We start from the raw sequence: 15,591 nt of genomic DNA, 5'->3' as shown, positions 1-15,591 counted from the left end.
AGCTTTGTTCCAGATTAGCCCATCTGCCCCATGCCAAGTCTCCTGATGCTTTCTGTGCTGACTTCTTCAATTAACAATAGCCTTCATGTGTTTCCACCATGTTACTCTTCAGGCATATAAAACCATGTGTTTGCTGCAGTATTAACATCTAAAGTAACAGACAATAGAAAACATGTGCTCCTGTTGTCTTACCTAGAGACAGAAAACAAGGCGAATGTGGTGGTACAGGGGCAAAGTCCCCACCACTGCAGCCATGTTTAGTGTAGCTTAGCCTAGAGACCTGAAGCAGAGGGAAACCGTTAGTCCCCCTCAGAAGCCATGGCAGACAGAGTGGACAACGCCACTTGTTCCTCAAACATACCTCCAAAGAATAAGTGATGGTAAAACTACCGTTTTGGTTTTACCATTGCAATTTATCCACTTAGACAAGACACAGCATTTATGTGAAGAAGACCGATGTGATGTCGCCGTGCGTTTGCAGACCAAAACCTTGCAATTTCCTGCTTATTTTCCTCTAAGTCTTTGTGCTGTGTCCAAACATGTCTTGCACCTGTCTCTGTACTAGGTGCACAGAAGGGAAATTGGTATCAATATTTTCTTATTTGTCTCTGGGTAAGACAGCAAACACATTCATTTACAGAGGCTAACAATGGAGCCTGACTCTAGACTAGACAGTTCTGGATCTATTTCAGCATGCTTATGCAAACACATAGCTGGAGAATGTTATGGAGGCCTGTTGATGATATATAATGCTCGTTTTACACTGCTCATGTAGGCACTTTCATGTTAGGTGGCCATGTTGACAGCATTCACACTGCAGAAGCTGGATTTAGATACAACGTGGAACTTACTCTCCAAATACACTGCTGCAAATACACTAATGATAATGTTTTTAAAAGTATACAAAGAATGAATGAGCATTTGCATATATGCATACTATATCAGTACATCTTGCTGTAGGCTACAAAACACCAGAAGCAAAGTGTGCAGGATCCAGATTTTTCTCTGTTCACTACTCACAGTGTTGAAAGAAAAGACAACAACAACTGAAAAATGATAACGAATGGAAATTTGAATAGTGCTTGCAGTAGTGTGTAGCTGTTCTCCCCTCACCAGTGATATTGTGAATGTGAAAGACAAATGCGTTCCAGCAGTAACACGCACACAACAATGCCATTTCCCCACACACAGGCAGTGAAAAACGAGCATTATGGCAAACAAGGACATTTTACCAAACAGCAGACTGCTTCTTCAGTTCTTCTTCTTTCTGCTTTCAAATCAGCCTTGAATATCAGCAGTAACAGTGCTGTTGCTGATAGAAACTTGCCTGACTCAAATCCCTTTTGCAATGAGTTGCAGCTGCAGTTTACTGTCCTTGTGTGTCTCTCACCTCCTCCCGCCTCCTCTTTTGTGTTTGTGTGAGCCTCTACCTGTGACAATGCCTGCCTGCTGCCAGCTAACCTCTTCACGCTGGGCCTCCAGAGCCTCCCTGGACGCACCAGTTTGCTTTTGCACTGCTTGCTCTCTTCCTTTCTCTCTGTGATCTCGGTGCTCCCTCTCTCCCTTCAGGTTCTGCCAGCTCTTTTAACATGTCAAACTCGGGGGACTTGTTCATGAGCGTGCAGTCTCTCAATGGGGACTCATACCAGGGGGCTCAGGTGGGAGCCAACGTGCAGTCACAGGTAGGGGCCCCATGCAGTGTAGCAGATAAGTCAGGGGCAGACACGCCTGACTTTTTAAGTAAGGCTCGTGCTGACCTCATTTCACAGCTGTGTCATTGGTGGCTCTCACACAGTCTCAAGGACAGGCCCAAAGAGTACCATCTGGCCTGTATACTACATTTATCTGGTACTGATGTGTTTACCATGTCAATAGTTGATTTGGACCAGACAAAAGATAAGGCCTTTGTGATAAATTGAAGTTTCCAAGGATATATGCATGATGGTGATGCAGCACTGTACTCTGTCACTCCACTTGTCTTGTCATCCCTATCTGCTTTCTCTTGTGTTCTCACTCCGACCTTGCTTTGTTTGCTGTTTCGGAATGTTGCAGGTGGATACTCTTCGCCATGTTATCAGCCAGACAGGCGGATACAGTGAAGCACTTACAGCCAACCAGATGTACAGTCCGCAGGGCATCAATGTAAGCATTTTTTTCTCTCTCCCTGTACCAATTACCTCAAACCCATAGGGCTCAGAATGCCACTTAGAGGCTCCACGGTCTCAGAGTTGATTCCCTCTGTGTCGTGGATGCCATGGGCAGCATGTTGCCCAATATATGCAGGTTAGGGCCACACACACGTAGAGCTATTGTCTGAGCCTGTCATGTTCCGTCTGTTTTGGAGCGGGAAGTACACAAACAGGTGACAAGTTCTGCACTGCTTCTCTGATCACCTGATCAACGATGAGCAGCCTGAGACCATCAGCTCCCTTTAAAACTACCCAGAACATCAGGCCATCGTCACGCTAAGAATATAACCTTGCACTCCTGGAGAGACCTCCTTGTGTGCAATAGGGGTGTGTTACTCTCATGTTTGTGTCTTATTTGGCATCAGAGTTTGGGTCTGTGTGTATAGACGGGGAGGCTGTTGACAGGGGGTGGGGTTGTTTGCTGGCGGCTGCGAACAGCAGGGAAATTCACAGCGACAAGCCATGTCGTAAAGGGGAAAATCGATAAGACAGACACAAGGAGAGCAGAGTGTGGACTTGGGACAGCAATCCAAGCGCATTGCTCAGATCATGTTCCTGCCATACTAATGGCCCTGACAGCGAGCTGCGCTCAGAGGACGAGGACGGTCACAGCTGTGCTTCCTCTGCTGTCGTCGTTGTGCCTCAATGGCCATATGATAATCAGATGAAATGTCTGCTGTATAAAAACATGTATGTGTATTCAAATAGGCTTCCTGACTGCACTGAGCGCATCCTACAGCCAGCTGTGTTTAACCCTGAGAGGCCACTAACGTATTCAGGCCCTGTTCTTTCTCAGTCCTTTGACCTCACAGATATGGTTCTCCTTGGACGCCTGCTTGCTCTCCCACATCTTACACTGACACAATATGCTGTTTTATTCACATTTATACTCTGTAAAGAAGCCTCGCGATGCATAATGTAAGGGCAGATATCTGTCTGCCACGCTGTTTGCCTATGATTTATGTAGCTGAGGTTACTAAGTTAAAATTCACTTGACTTTAATATGAGCTGTGTGCTACAGTTTGGTCTGGTAAATGTTTTGATATGAGTAGAAAAGCTTCAAATATCATGCAGTCGCTCTGCATTTACCCAATATTAAATTAGTTACAGACATTTGTCAGTATTTTCTGACCTGTGACCCTTTTTTTGGATGCAAACATTCTTATGGTTATGAGGTCATGTGAATGTATGTACCAGCATGGACAACCTCATAATATATTACATAGAAATGATTTCTTTGGATCCGCACTTCAATCCAAAACAAATTAACAATTGTCAATGTGTTAGTCTTCTAAGTGTGCTCACAACTCCATCTGCACATGAATCTACCCTCAGCCAAAGTTTTCAATTTGAAAGTTTTATATTTTTGTTGTTAATTAACTATGTTTAAACATCTTTACTCTCTCTCTTTCTCACACATTGCACAGGATACTAAGAATGATAAATGTTAAATTAAAATGACTCCGCCTCTTTCGATTATAGCCTTTCATCATGAAAAGTTCTCAGGCACCATTTCCAAATCTTCCGATAACATTTACTATTGTCATCCGCTGAATTTGGATCTACTATTAACTACTATTGGATCTACAAATACTTATCATTACAGCTTAAAGTGCTTTCCATCTCCTATTATTATTATTATTATTATTATTATTATTATTATTATTATTATTCCATTTGTCAGTGTACTAGTTTAGGCCCTTTCATATTATTTTGTCGTTAAACAAATTATTCAACTTCACTTTGGACTCATTTCATGTCCAGGATGATCTTCCTCCACACAGTTCATGTTCTTCATTATATGAATTTGAATGTGCAGCCTATGATGAGGCAGCAATGTAATTCATTTGATTTCCACTTGGTTCAAATATGATTCTGAATCATTACCTCTAATATGAGACAGATTAGCCTTTCCCGCCATCTCAGTTTTGTCTGGAGGCTGTGGGCGACTGTATGTTGGATAGCAGAGGCCATGGCAGCATTACATGTATTCAGAGTCTCTCTCGCCCTGAGGACCTCCATCTAGCTGCTTTTCGTCGTTGCCATGCCGCGGATGAGCCCAGCTGCACTGAGTAATGAATGTAAACCCTCCCTCCTGTCTCTCTTTTTTCATCTCAGGCAAACGGTGGCTGGCAGGATGCTCCGACCCCCTCATCAGTGACTTCACCTACAGAAGGACCCGGAAGCGTTCACTCTGACACTTCCAACTGATCCGCCCCCCCCACCCCACTTCCTGCACCACCTCATGTGCTTTCCCTGCACTCTCTTATTCTCCCGTCCTCAAACACCCCCAACCCCATTGGGATTGGATGTGATGAACTGTATGTAGTCACAAGGCAGGAGACGTCTGAGATCTTGGAAGGACATTATCAACATTACGGACGAAATTCACTTATCCTATCTGTGGAACCATGACATCGTTAACAGCCTGTGTTGGGGACTCATATGCACACATCACAGTTTGTACAGTTTCCATGTACAGGTCATTGTTGCCTCTTTGTATTATGCTTTCATTCTACATAACACACTAGGCACACAGTTAACAGTTTATTCCCCCACATCTTGTAAATTGAAGTATTTTCTCACTACCTCTATCAAAATATCAGCGAACACAATAGCAAATGGAAAACATTTGGAAATGCTTCACTTTTTGAAAATGCTTAATTATGGGATTTTTACACTGGCCCATGCCCTCTCATGGTCAGGACTTTATTGCTGTGCTCACCATGTTTGTTTATCTATAGTGCCAAAGTTCAACCTTGGACATGAATTTTGATAATGTATCATTACGCGTTTTTATGTCATGTTCTTCTGCATTTCTCATGTCATCAAGTTAGGTATTATTACGTTAGTCAGTTAATATTCAAGTATTTGCCTTTAGTTTATATAGTTGGCATTCAGCGATGATACAACAGGCAGCAACATTTTAGTGGTAGGATTTCTGCTCACACACTGACAGAGAATCTTGTTTTTAAGAAAGCAAATACAAACATTCAGTGGGATTTACTAACTGAGTTTCAGGATGCAGGATGAATTCACATCATATATTGCTGTAAAATCTTTTGTCCACCAATTTTGCAAAATGCATCTGAATCACCCAACCACTGAATCAGTGAGTACATCAGCAACCATTATGACATCGTTATTAATCCATGTCAACATCTCTCAAAGCACAATAACACCTAATGATTGAAACATTTGTATAGGTCCGAAGAGAAAACATTACAGAGTTAAATCTACAATTGAACTGTAACAGTCATATTATGTAACAAAGAGTGTACATACAGTGTCCAGGCCAGTCTGTGTCAATGCAATCAATATAGCCAGATACTGCTGGTAATACTGCTGGTAACCAAATCCATTTATTGGCAAAATACAAACAATTATCTTCATATCAATCTCAATGATCATTCAAAGATCATAGGATGTTTGTTCTGCGAATGTATGAGTGAACATGCGCCGTTCACTCATACATTCAGTCTTCATTTGGTGCTAAAAATAAGTATTGTAATCGTGTTCATATGTTGAAGATGCAGCAGTCATTTCACTTATTATTTATTCTAAAACAACAGAATGAAAACATCAAAAATCCATTTAAGATATAAAATTAGACCAGCAACCTGGTTGAACATTATTACAATTGTCTTTGTGGGGTGCCAACATTTACCACACTTTGATACCAAAAAAAAAGGCATTGGCAATTTTTTGTTTTTCTGTATTGGGATCAGCTTTATCAATATTTTATCATTATCAATGTTTGGTCTTTCCTTTTTTTATATGATTTTCTTATCCGCTGTACTGGCACACATATACTATTCGAAGTACTAGTTTTCAAAACCAAAAAATATAGGCAGAATATATAAACACAATGGAAACAAACACCCTGATGGCACACAAATCCAGATGATGTTTTGATATATTTTTATGTCTCCGTGTTGTGAATAACTCCTATAATTTGTTTTTCATTTGATATTACTTTGCTTTGCTACAGGACTATTTTTCATTTATATGCTATCATTACATGTAAATTAGTCCAAGAATGCTCTATATATGTAGATATGCACCTTTACTCTTTTGTTGTATCTATGAATTTGGACATAAATCATTTTAATGCAGCCTAATGTCTAATAAATACATATACAGAGGTTCTGGTGTATTTGGGACAAAGTCCTCTTTATTGTTTTGTACTATTATACCTCCAAACATAATCCTGCCTCTAAAGTGGCTGTTCATTTGAAGGTAAGAGTAAATGTTACCTTTTCTATTTTTCTTCTTCTGTTTTTTACTGTAACTGAATCTTTACATTGGACCAAAATCCAATTAAGACTGCTAAATCTTACCCCAACCTTTTGCAATGTATAGTACAGCTCTAAAAACCAGTTTCGGGCGTCCGGAGAGACATCTGTGCATTTATGTTTATTCCATGTATGTATGTATGAAAAGGTGGATGTTTCAAACCTACATGATGGAGATTATTACTACGACGACACCAACTCATTCCGTTTGCTCTGTAAGGCCTTTTGCTTTACCTACCTTACATTACGTGCTTCAGCTTTGGCCATTCAAAAGTGAGAAACTGTCACTATGTGGCACAACACACGGATTGTTTTTGCACCCCTCAGAAAGGCTTAAATCGACTTTTCACAACGTCTGTCAAATATTGTTGAAGCTTCATGTAATGATGCTTTTAGTTTTTTGAATATAAAAAGAAAAGAGACATGAGATGAAAATGAACAATTTGTAAAACATGAGATGTTTTATTTGTTGCATGTATTTTTGTTCTTCAATAAAAAATAACGTACTGCAGTGTTTTGAATGTTCTTCTTTTTTTTTTTATAAGGACTGATATCATAGAACCTTTTTCTTGGCAGGTTTTAAATTTTAAGATCTCTGCATAAGGTATCAAATGGGAAATATTGTCTTTTTAATTCCAAATCAAAAACCTGTTTTCTGTGAAGAAGCGTACCTGAAAGGTGAAGGTTTTATTTGTACTGGCAATGCGTATCCCAAATAAATAGATCCTTTTGTTGCATAAATGGTGGTTCTGTCCTTTTTAAAGTTCTATCTGGCGTGTTGTTTCTCACTGACTTTGTAATGGGGTCAGGGTCATGAGCTACTGTAGGATACAAGTTTGCACATTGTAAACTTGTCAGTCCAACACCTCTGGATCACGCCATCGTAGGCACTTTATCACAACTACAGAGCGCTGGAGCAGCTGCTGAGGGTGTGAAGGGGACATTTTCACAGTTTCAGAAGTGAGTGAAAGCTGTGCGCTCACGGCAGATAGACACCCCGCCCCACACACACACACACACACACACACACCCAGTACTCCCTCTAAGGCATAGCTAATGTGTGTTCCCTGGAAGAGGCGGAATCTACACTTATCTCTCTCCTCCAGATAAATGAGACAGGATGTCTGATTCTGCTCCTCCGATTCATCTGTTACTTTCCCTCTGCTAGAAAAAATGAGAAAGGGGCTAAACTCCTGGATTAGGATGAATCGCCCGAAAGCATCACAAAATCAAAGAGCGTGATAAACTGGGGGAGTGACATATGCAAACATGATCAAATGTAATTACATGGAAGTGCTTCATTCTTTCTATCAAAGACTTCCTGTTAGACAAATCAAAGGCAAGAACTGCTACATGTGCAGGCCATAATTTATTCATGTGCTCCTGCAAACTGAAAGGCATTTAGTAATTACACAGTGAAAAGGTGTAAATCCCATTCTGGGTAAGATCAGTGTATATTCTTTAGAAATTCGGGATTCAAAGCTAAACAAACATGCTTGTTAACACGGTATGCTGTGACTGTAACTGCAATGGGCCTTTTTTATGAACACAATGCTGATCCCTGTCCAATTACAAGGAGAAGAAAAATGCAAATCCAATCATAAACAAACCTGACTGGAGTCCTTTATTCATTGACAAATACGTGGTGTACCTCGAAAACACAGTATTGTTCTAATTCATGCAAACATTTCCCCTGCCACGGATCCATTTAATCGTGAGGTTCAGATAATATTTTATGTGATATCAACAGCAAGAAGTGCAAACTTTCCTCACCATGGCCTGATAATCCATTCTCCTAACAAAGAATAAATGAGACTGATAAACCAACACGTGCTCTTCTCCCCCGATGAACCATTTAGAAAAAATGAACAAGTAAACAGTTTTAAAGCTTTAAAAAAGGCTTTTGGCCACTGTCAGAGCACATCTCACTACACTGATAGAAGAGAAGAAAAAAAAACAGTGATAGTAATATAAGCAAGACTGATCTGACTTACTGATCATGCACAGAAATGCACATATGAGCTGGGAATACTTCCAAAAAAAGTGTACACGACTAAATAAATGTTTTGGTTAATTGCTTTATAGATAAACAATGATCAGAAAAGATTTTGATCAACTATGAAAACTCAATTTGTTTGTTGATTTGTATCAGGTTATCATATACAATTCATCAATAGGGCTCATCCACTACAATTATCTAACAAGACTGCAGTCAGGAATATTTCTGGTTTTAAAAGGTCAAATCCCAATTCCTATTCTGTCTGGTTTAGATATACTTAAATAAGTGGTTTGTGGGAAATCCATGTAGTGAAGACAGATTGGTAAAGCTGTCAAAAGTACAATCCAAGTTGAAATACTGACAAAGAGGAATGTAAATATGATGGAGGAAACAGCTGATAGTTCTGTACCGGACCTAAAAGAGACACAGTCCTAAATTAATACCAAAGCTTGTGTGTAAAGTGTGTTTACCAGCGGATCATCATTGAAACATTGACCGTTATCCTTCTACTATCTTATAACCATTCTGTGATATAAACAGCATCAGAAAACAATATCTTCCAGTCAGAGTGTGTCATGAAAGATAATTACATTGAGTGTGACACCATATTCTATTTCAATTGAGTTTTTTGACCCAGTGAGTTGGTACAAAAAAAAGAAGCGGAAAGACAGTTACTCACATTATATCAATAACAATAACAAGGTTTGCAAAAGGGGCTGACCATATTCATAAAGCATAATGTGCATCAGTTTTTCAGTGCCTGCCATTATGATGTATACTTCTACACCAAAGCCATGCGTGCCTGAGGGAATGGCTACAGCAGCAGGCGGGCAGGCAGGCAGGAAGGCCTGAGTTCTGGGGGGTACGGCATAATGGAGAGGCTTTGTCTTATAGAAACTAACTCAAGGAAAGCCTCTAGTTAATATCGTGAGCCCTGAAATATACAGATAGACATCCTAGATTACCTGAGGACAAACGTATGAATCATGCTTGTTGATACACATAATTGTAACTCAGAAAATTCTAAAGAAATGGTTACAAGTTGGATGTGCAGTAACAGCGTCACATAATTCTCCTATAATTTGTGACTGTGGGTGTGTTCCACTTAATGGTGCAGATTTCAGATTTGGAAACGGTTCAGTTTGGCACAGAATCATACGGCACTATTGGAACACTTCAGTCTGATATTGCATGCGCCACCCACAGGTCCTCAAAAATTTCCTCTGATCTCAAAGTTTCATAAAGAAGACATTTGGAAAAATTTCACAGTTCGATATGAGTCATCAGAGCACTGCAACTTATTCAAACCACGGAACATTCCAATGGGAATTTGCAGTGTATTTTGCCCGTTCAGTATGTGGGAGTTTCAGACTATAAACTGTTTCTTTTTATTTGCCTAAAGCTTCCATAATGAGCTAGACATGGATCTTATCGTGCTCCACAAGGGGGGGGGGGGGGGGGGGGGGGGGGTCATCACCCTGTGGCCTTTCCACATAAACTCAAATCAAATCATTTGACACTATGGGTCACTGAACTGCTTATGATGTACAGTAACTGTTAATAAATAAACTTTTGAGCCATAGCAATGACGATCATGCTGTCGAAGTGAATTGATGTCCTATCAATACTGCATGGTTTACTCAGGTCTTTGTACTCACTTTGGCACCGTGTGTACAGTACAGTATGTTGTTATTTAGGAAGCAGCTGTCATATTGAGTTTTCCCGTTATCTACAATGTACAGCGGCTCAGAGTCCGTCTGAAAACACTGGATGTGGCTTTACCTTTCATAGCCCAGTTTCTCTTTGTCTTTCCCAGATATACAACTTTGAATTATGAACTTAAATTAATATTCAAATTGATATTCATAACACAAGGTGTATTCAAAAATTGTATTTGCTTAACGTGTCTCCCCAAACGTGGAACACTGCTGACCCCTCATGGTCTGTTTGACTCTGTTTCAAGCAGTTAGTTTTCTCAGACGCTTATGCGCATTTTCTTCTACATTTCTGTGTTATTTTTGAAGTACAACCACCCTAGGTTATACTGTGTAACAGAGCTGGCACCAAGTTATTAGATTAGATTAGATTAGATTAGATTCAACTTTATTGTCAAGAGCAAGTACGGGTACAAGCTGATGAAATGCTTTGCACCTCACAAGTAAATGTTAAGCTGTGGCACTCAAGACCCAAGTCATGTCTCAGGTAATGAGACTAAACTTTGACTTTCGAGTCCTAAACAAGTATTAATATAATCTATACCTAATTTAATATCAGGTTATACACATCTTTATCATTTTTAATTGTATGTGTATGTATTGTGTATTATAATTTCCAGTGTATTATTATTGTGTATTATACTTTAACAGCAGAAGGTTTAACATTTTTCCAAGTCAACGGCTCAATTCCAAGTGAAGTCAGAAGGGGTGTGAAGGGAAATTCAATGTGTCTTTTTTGATTATGTTGAGTCTCAAATCAGCACATTCCAGTCGAGTCCAAGTAAATTCAAAGTCAAATGAGGTTACACCACTGCTGTGTGTTGCTCGTTTTAAATCAAAACCAAATAAATCACTTAATGCAGCAAAGAAGAAGCAAGACAAAATTTACTGAAATGTGTTTATTTTGTTTCTAAATCTTCCTGTGTCTGTCTGGTCCTTGTTTAGGTGCGTGGTTATATTTGTTCTGTGTGTGTTTCAGATGGACGGTAATTAACCTACTAAACCTACAATATGTACTTTTGGGTGCCTGCACTCATAATAGTATGTAGTATTAGTAGTATGTCATACACACCTGTAATTGTACTGGTAGGCACATAACAATAATAGAAGCAGAAGCCACACAAAACCCATATAAAGGCTTATTTACTCTTACAATACACAGTCTTTTTTGCCATGATGTATGAGAACTGGTGTTTGACTTTGGTGTCACTTTTCACATTTCAGAAAACCTGGACACCGTGTGATACGCTGCATGAACTTGTTTCTTATCAAATCTCATGATTCGGTTTTACTGGTTTCGGCAAAATGACCACATCTGTGAATGTTTATGAATCATGAATGTAAGAAAGGTTCTGTGTGTAGGCATTTACTCAAATTACATAACCTACAACCCATAATAGCTTCACAGAATAAGCACAACAAACAAAAGCAGTGATTTAGCACTATTTACAGAATCATTATAAAGCATGTCAAACACAATTTGCATGTGTAACTGGAGCCAATCTGGGGATAAAATGGAGGCAGACAAGGTTTGGAGCTCCCTCATGTGTAAAGGAGTCACTTGAAGTGGTTCAGGCATCTGATCAGGAGCCGTCCTGGGTGCCTTATTAAAAAAAAAGGTTACATTAGTTCAGTGGTAAAGATGTGCAGACCTTTCAAATGCATGGTCCGATAATTAATGTAAAAAATAATGATGCTCTTGGTGATGGATTACTCAACTCAACAAGGTTTAAGTCTACCTAAACAGTTTGGGAGAAAACTCACCACAGCTTTTGTTGTGTGATCTTGGCACGACTGGATGTTGGCCATTAAGCCTTTGTGTGTAATTTAGACTTCTTGGACACCAAGTGTGACCTTGTGCAGCTTTGAGCTGTCTCAGCAGACCATCTGACCACGGCGGCTGACACAGCGAGACGTGTGCCCATTTGGGGACAGAGGGTGTATGTAGGTCAGCCATGGGCCTGCATGCTGTGACAGCAGCATGGTCACGGTGCTGTGCAGCAGGACAGGGATTGGAGTGGACAGAGTCACAGCATGGAGAAAGCCCCCCTACACACACGTCAGCACAGATAGTTCCTCATCTCCCCCCTTAAACACTTTGACATTATCAGGCCACACAGAGCAATGTCCACTCTTATTACTCTCACCTTTAGTACTTAAACAAAATGGGCAAAACAGAGGCTGAGGAAGGGAAGAAACCAGCAATGAGCACAGACCGTTATGGTGAACAGATCATGGTATATGTCTGAAACACATAGGATGGTATTTTGATGGTGTCATGGCCATTGTCATGGCAAAAATTACATTTCTCCTCTGATAGAAGGCATCAGACTTTGCTGTAACTGTTTTGTAACCATGTGTTAGCTGTACCTAGTATACCTTGAAATACTGACATGCTGGTCACTGATGCATTTTCTTTTTCTTATACAAAAAATAAAAAATAGAAGAGGAGACAAAAATATTAAAAACTATATTCACTATAACTACGAATTCTGTGGCCCTCTAACATCTCCACCTTAAATTAGATTAAATGATTAATTGTGAAGAATAATAACCAAAGCTCTCACAATCTGAGATGGGTTCAAGTAACAGTAAAAGTAAAAATTCAAAGGATATTGATTGATTGCACCTCACCTGATCTCCCCTGATATTCAGTATATGTTCCAGTATATGCTCTAATATTTCCAAGAGCACTAATCAAGTCAGCATGTGGATTCAGGAGTTTGGATTTCAGGTTAAAACAACTTCAAATCTTAGAAACAAAATTTGAAGAAGAAGAAAACAAAGCCATTTAAGGCAGATTGGGGAGCATATGCATGTTGATAACAAGAAGCACACTCCAGGGACAGAAAATGCAAAGCAGGCACAGGTTGACAAACCTCCATGTCTCAGTGCCTCAAACTAGAGCTGGAACTGGATCTGGGCTCGGCTCCGCCAGGAAGACAGCCAGCATCAGTACAACCGAGTGCTCCAGGTGTATAACAGTTATTCTAGTTAGACCTCAGCGGCAGCATGGCAGCATCCAGTGCAGCTGGATCCAGCTCAACAACCGAAAGTCCACCATGCTCCATCCCCAGCTCACATCAGACCAGGATGGACAAGGCTGCACAAGGCTGAGACATCGACCTCAGAGCAGAAATCAGTGACATCTGACAATATCACATGGTACTGTGAAAACATTAGGACCGTGTTGACAAGAAAAAGAGGAGAAGAATCTGATCGGAAGGCTTTTTGCTTTTTGGGTATTGATTTGTTACTAGCCTCCCTGAAACAACCATGTTCACTAAATATGACAAAGCTGATTTAATTTATGCATACCAGTGGAAAATTCCAAATTGTAGCATTGGCTCTGATCTCAGTCAGAAGGCTGAAACACTCCACAAGAGCAGACACCGATATGACATATCAGTCCAAATACAGTACATGTCTAAGTGGGTTGTGATGTTATGAGAGAGGAAGAATATCAGATCCCAACCTAAATTTTCACCCTGTGGGTTTAAAAGGTGCGCCACAAAAATGTGTTATTAATTAATCAATACAGTCAGAACTGTTGAGCAAATTCCAGAAAGTGATGTTTACATTCACACGATTGTGTCAAAGTTACTGTGAGTCACCGACATCATTTCATGCTGCATTGAAGGCAAACCTTGAGTCACTTGTCCTACTGGCAGGTAGGGCTCTCTCCCACCAGAGAAGCATGTGGAACAAAAACAGTAGCTCTGCTCACACACATAGCTGATCACAGACACAGAAGAGAACTTAACTAAACTGCAGTTTGCTTCTGAGGTCACTTTTCTGGGTCATGAGAGTGCAAAATTCTGTCACCCAAACAAATGATGCCGTTCACACAGGCTGTTAACAAAGGGACATAACTACAGACAAAGACTTAATGCCTATTTTTACTCAGTAGCAGTGGGACGGACTCCCAAACTGTGTCAGGGCTGTAGCAGCTGCTGAGAAAGCTGTAATGGCATCAAGGGAACAACGTTATACTGATCTGACTGTATGAGTCCCACATGAAGTGCAAAGGATTTTGCTTGAAAAGATAAAATCTCACATCTCTCAGGTAGATGGCTGAGTTACAATACTATTATTCTTGAAATGCCACTATGAAACATTGCAATGTTTTAAACCCAAGCAAAGTGATGGACATCAACATGATTGTGTTGCTGTGGTAACCGAAGCTTATTCTCCTGGGCCAGGGAGACCCGGTCACAACACTGCCAAAAGCAGACCGTGAATTGTTTGGGATTGGCTCGTTGTCAAGCGATCCCGCAACGACTGTGATGTAATGCAGTAATGACTCTGCATGATGCGATCAGAGCAAAACCCACTTCCATTTAATTAGTGTTATTGACAGAAGCAAGTAAATATGCAAACGGCTAATCTGTTAACATGTAGATGTCCTTTGGGGGGTGATGTATTATTTTGTCCAATTATGGGCAAACTGAAATTTCCTAAATTCTACAGGTAAACCTATTGATCATCAAACCTTAGTTGCTGCTGATTGATGCTGTGCTGGTTCCCAATATTACAGAAATTATACAACCCCCCCCCCCCCCTCCACCAACAAACAATGTGATGATGAAGTGTTATGTTACTGTGCGAAGCTGTTCTCTGTGACATCAACACAAGTGAAAAGCACAACCTCCCAAACAGCTGGTCAGAGTGGAGATGAGTGCGGCTGTACAACTGTTTGTTAGTCAGAGGATGTTATTGGAAGCAGAGGTGATACAAGGGGTCATAGTATGTAAGTAAATACTGCTGACCACAGAAACAGCAGTTAAAGTTAAAGGGAAAGCCACCTGGATCCACGCCAGCCACTGCAAAGAGCATCCAAAGTAAGAGGAAAGAACAGCGCCCTCCTCCATCAGTAGCGTGCCTCCAACTACTGTAAGTGATGTGCAGAGTGACGCTCGGTGTCATTTACAGACGTCTGACTGGTTCGAGTCAAAACGATGCTGTAGAGATGAAACACGTACATTATGCTCTTTTCTATTACCCCCCCTAACAGCGTTGGACTGGACTTGATACTTGTCAGCTTAGGAGGAGTTGTCACATAATCAGGACTGATGGTTGCATCATTGTAATATATCTCAGAAACTTAAGATGCTTCCAATTAACACTGTTGAGTTTCTATTTTTGATTGATTGATGGAATTCTTCTTGTTTGATGTTTTAGGTTGGACACCATTTTTGATAATTCCATGAGATTTTTCTTTAAAGTTATTGTGAGCATCAGAATGCTCAAAAGGATGGGATTGTCATGCTATTGTTAGGCAAAAGTCACGTTTCTCCTGTGATAGAAGACACCTGACTTTGCTGTAATTGCTTTGTGACCATTTAATACTGACCGGTCACCAATCAATCTCTACGGGTGTCAGCACAGCATCG

At 40.3% G+C, this 15,591-nt stretch overlaps 1 protein-coding gene across 2 annotated transcripts in view; it reads left to right on the top strand.

Annotated features, from left to right (window-relative positions):
- LOC142991385 (pre-B-cell leukemia transcription factor 1-like) overlaps positions 1 to 6,741 on the top strand; it is a 48,290-nt gene extending 41,549 nt beyond the window's left edge. Inside the window, exons 7-9 of one of the 2 annotated variants that reach the window (XM_076141492.1) lie at positions 1,570 to 1,682; positions 2,053 to 2,142; positions 4,308 to 6,741. In XM_076141492.1, coding sequence (XP_075997607.1) covers positions 1,570 to 1,682; positions 2,053 to 2,142; positions 4,308 to 4,400 — 296 coding nt within the window. In that variant the 3' untranslated portion in view covers positions 4,401 to 6,741. The remainder of the gene's footprint in view (positions 1 to 1,569; positions 1,683 to 2,052; positions 2,143 to 4,307) is intronic. The other variant, XM_076141491.1, reaches the window with a different exon arrangement.
- Positions 6,742 to 15,591: the final 8,850 nt, after the last annotated feature.

The sequence above is a fragment of the Genypterus blacodes genome, unplaced genomic scaffold, assembly GCF_046128005.1.
Source record: "Genypterus blacodes isolate CSIRO-AG114 ecotype Tasmania unplaced genomic scaffold, CSIRO-AGI_Gbla_v1 ptg000019l_1, whole genome shotgun sequence".
Taxonomy (NCBI): domain Eukaryota; kingdom Metazoa; phylum Chordata; class Actinopteri; order Ophidiiformes; family Ophidiidae; genus Genypterus; species Genypterus blacodes.
This window is presented reverse-complemented; position numbering and strand designations above follow the sequence as displayed.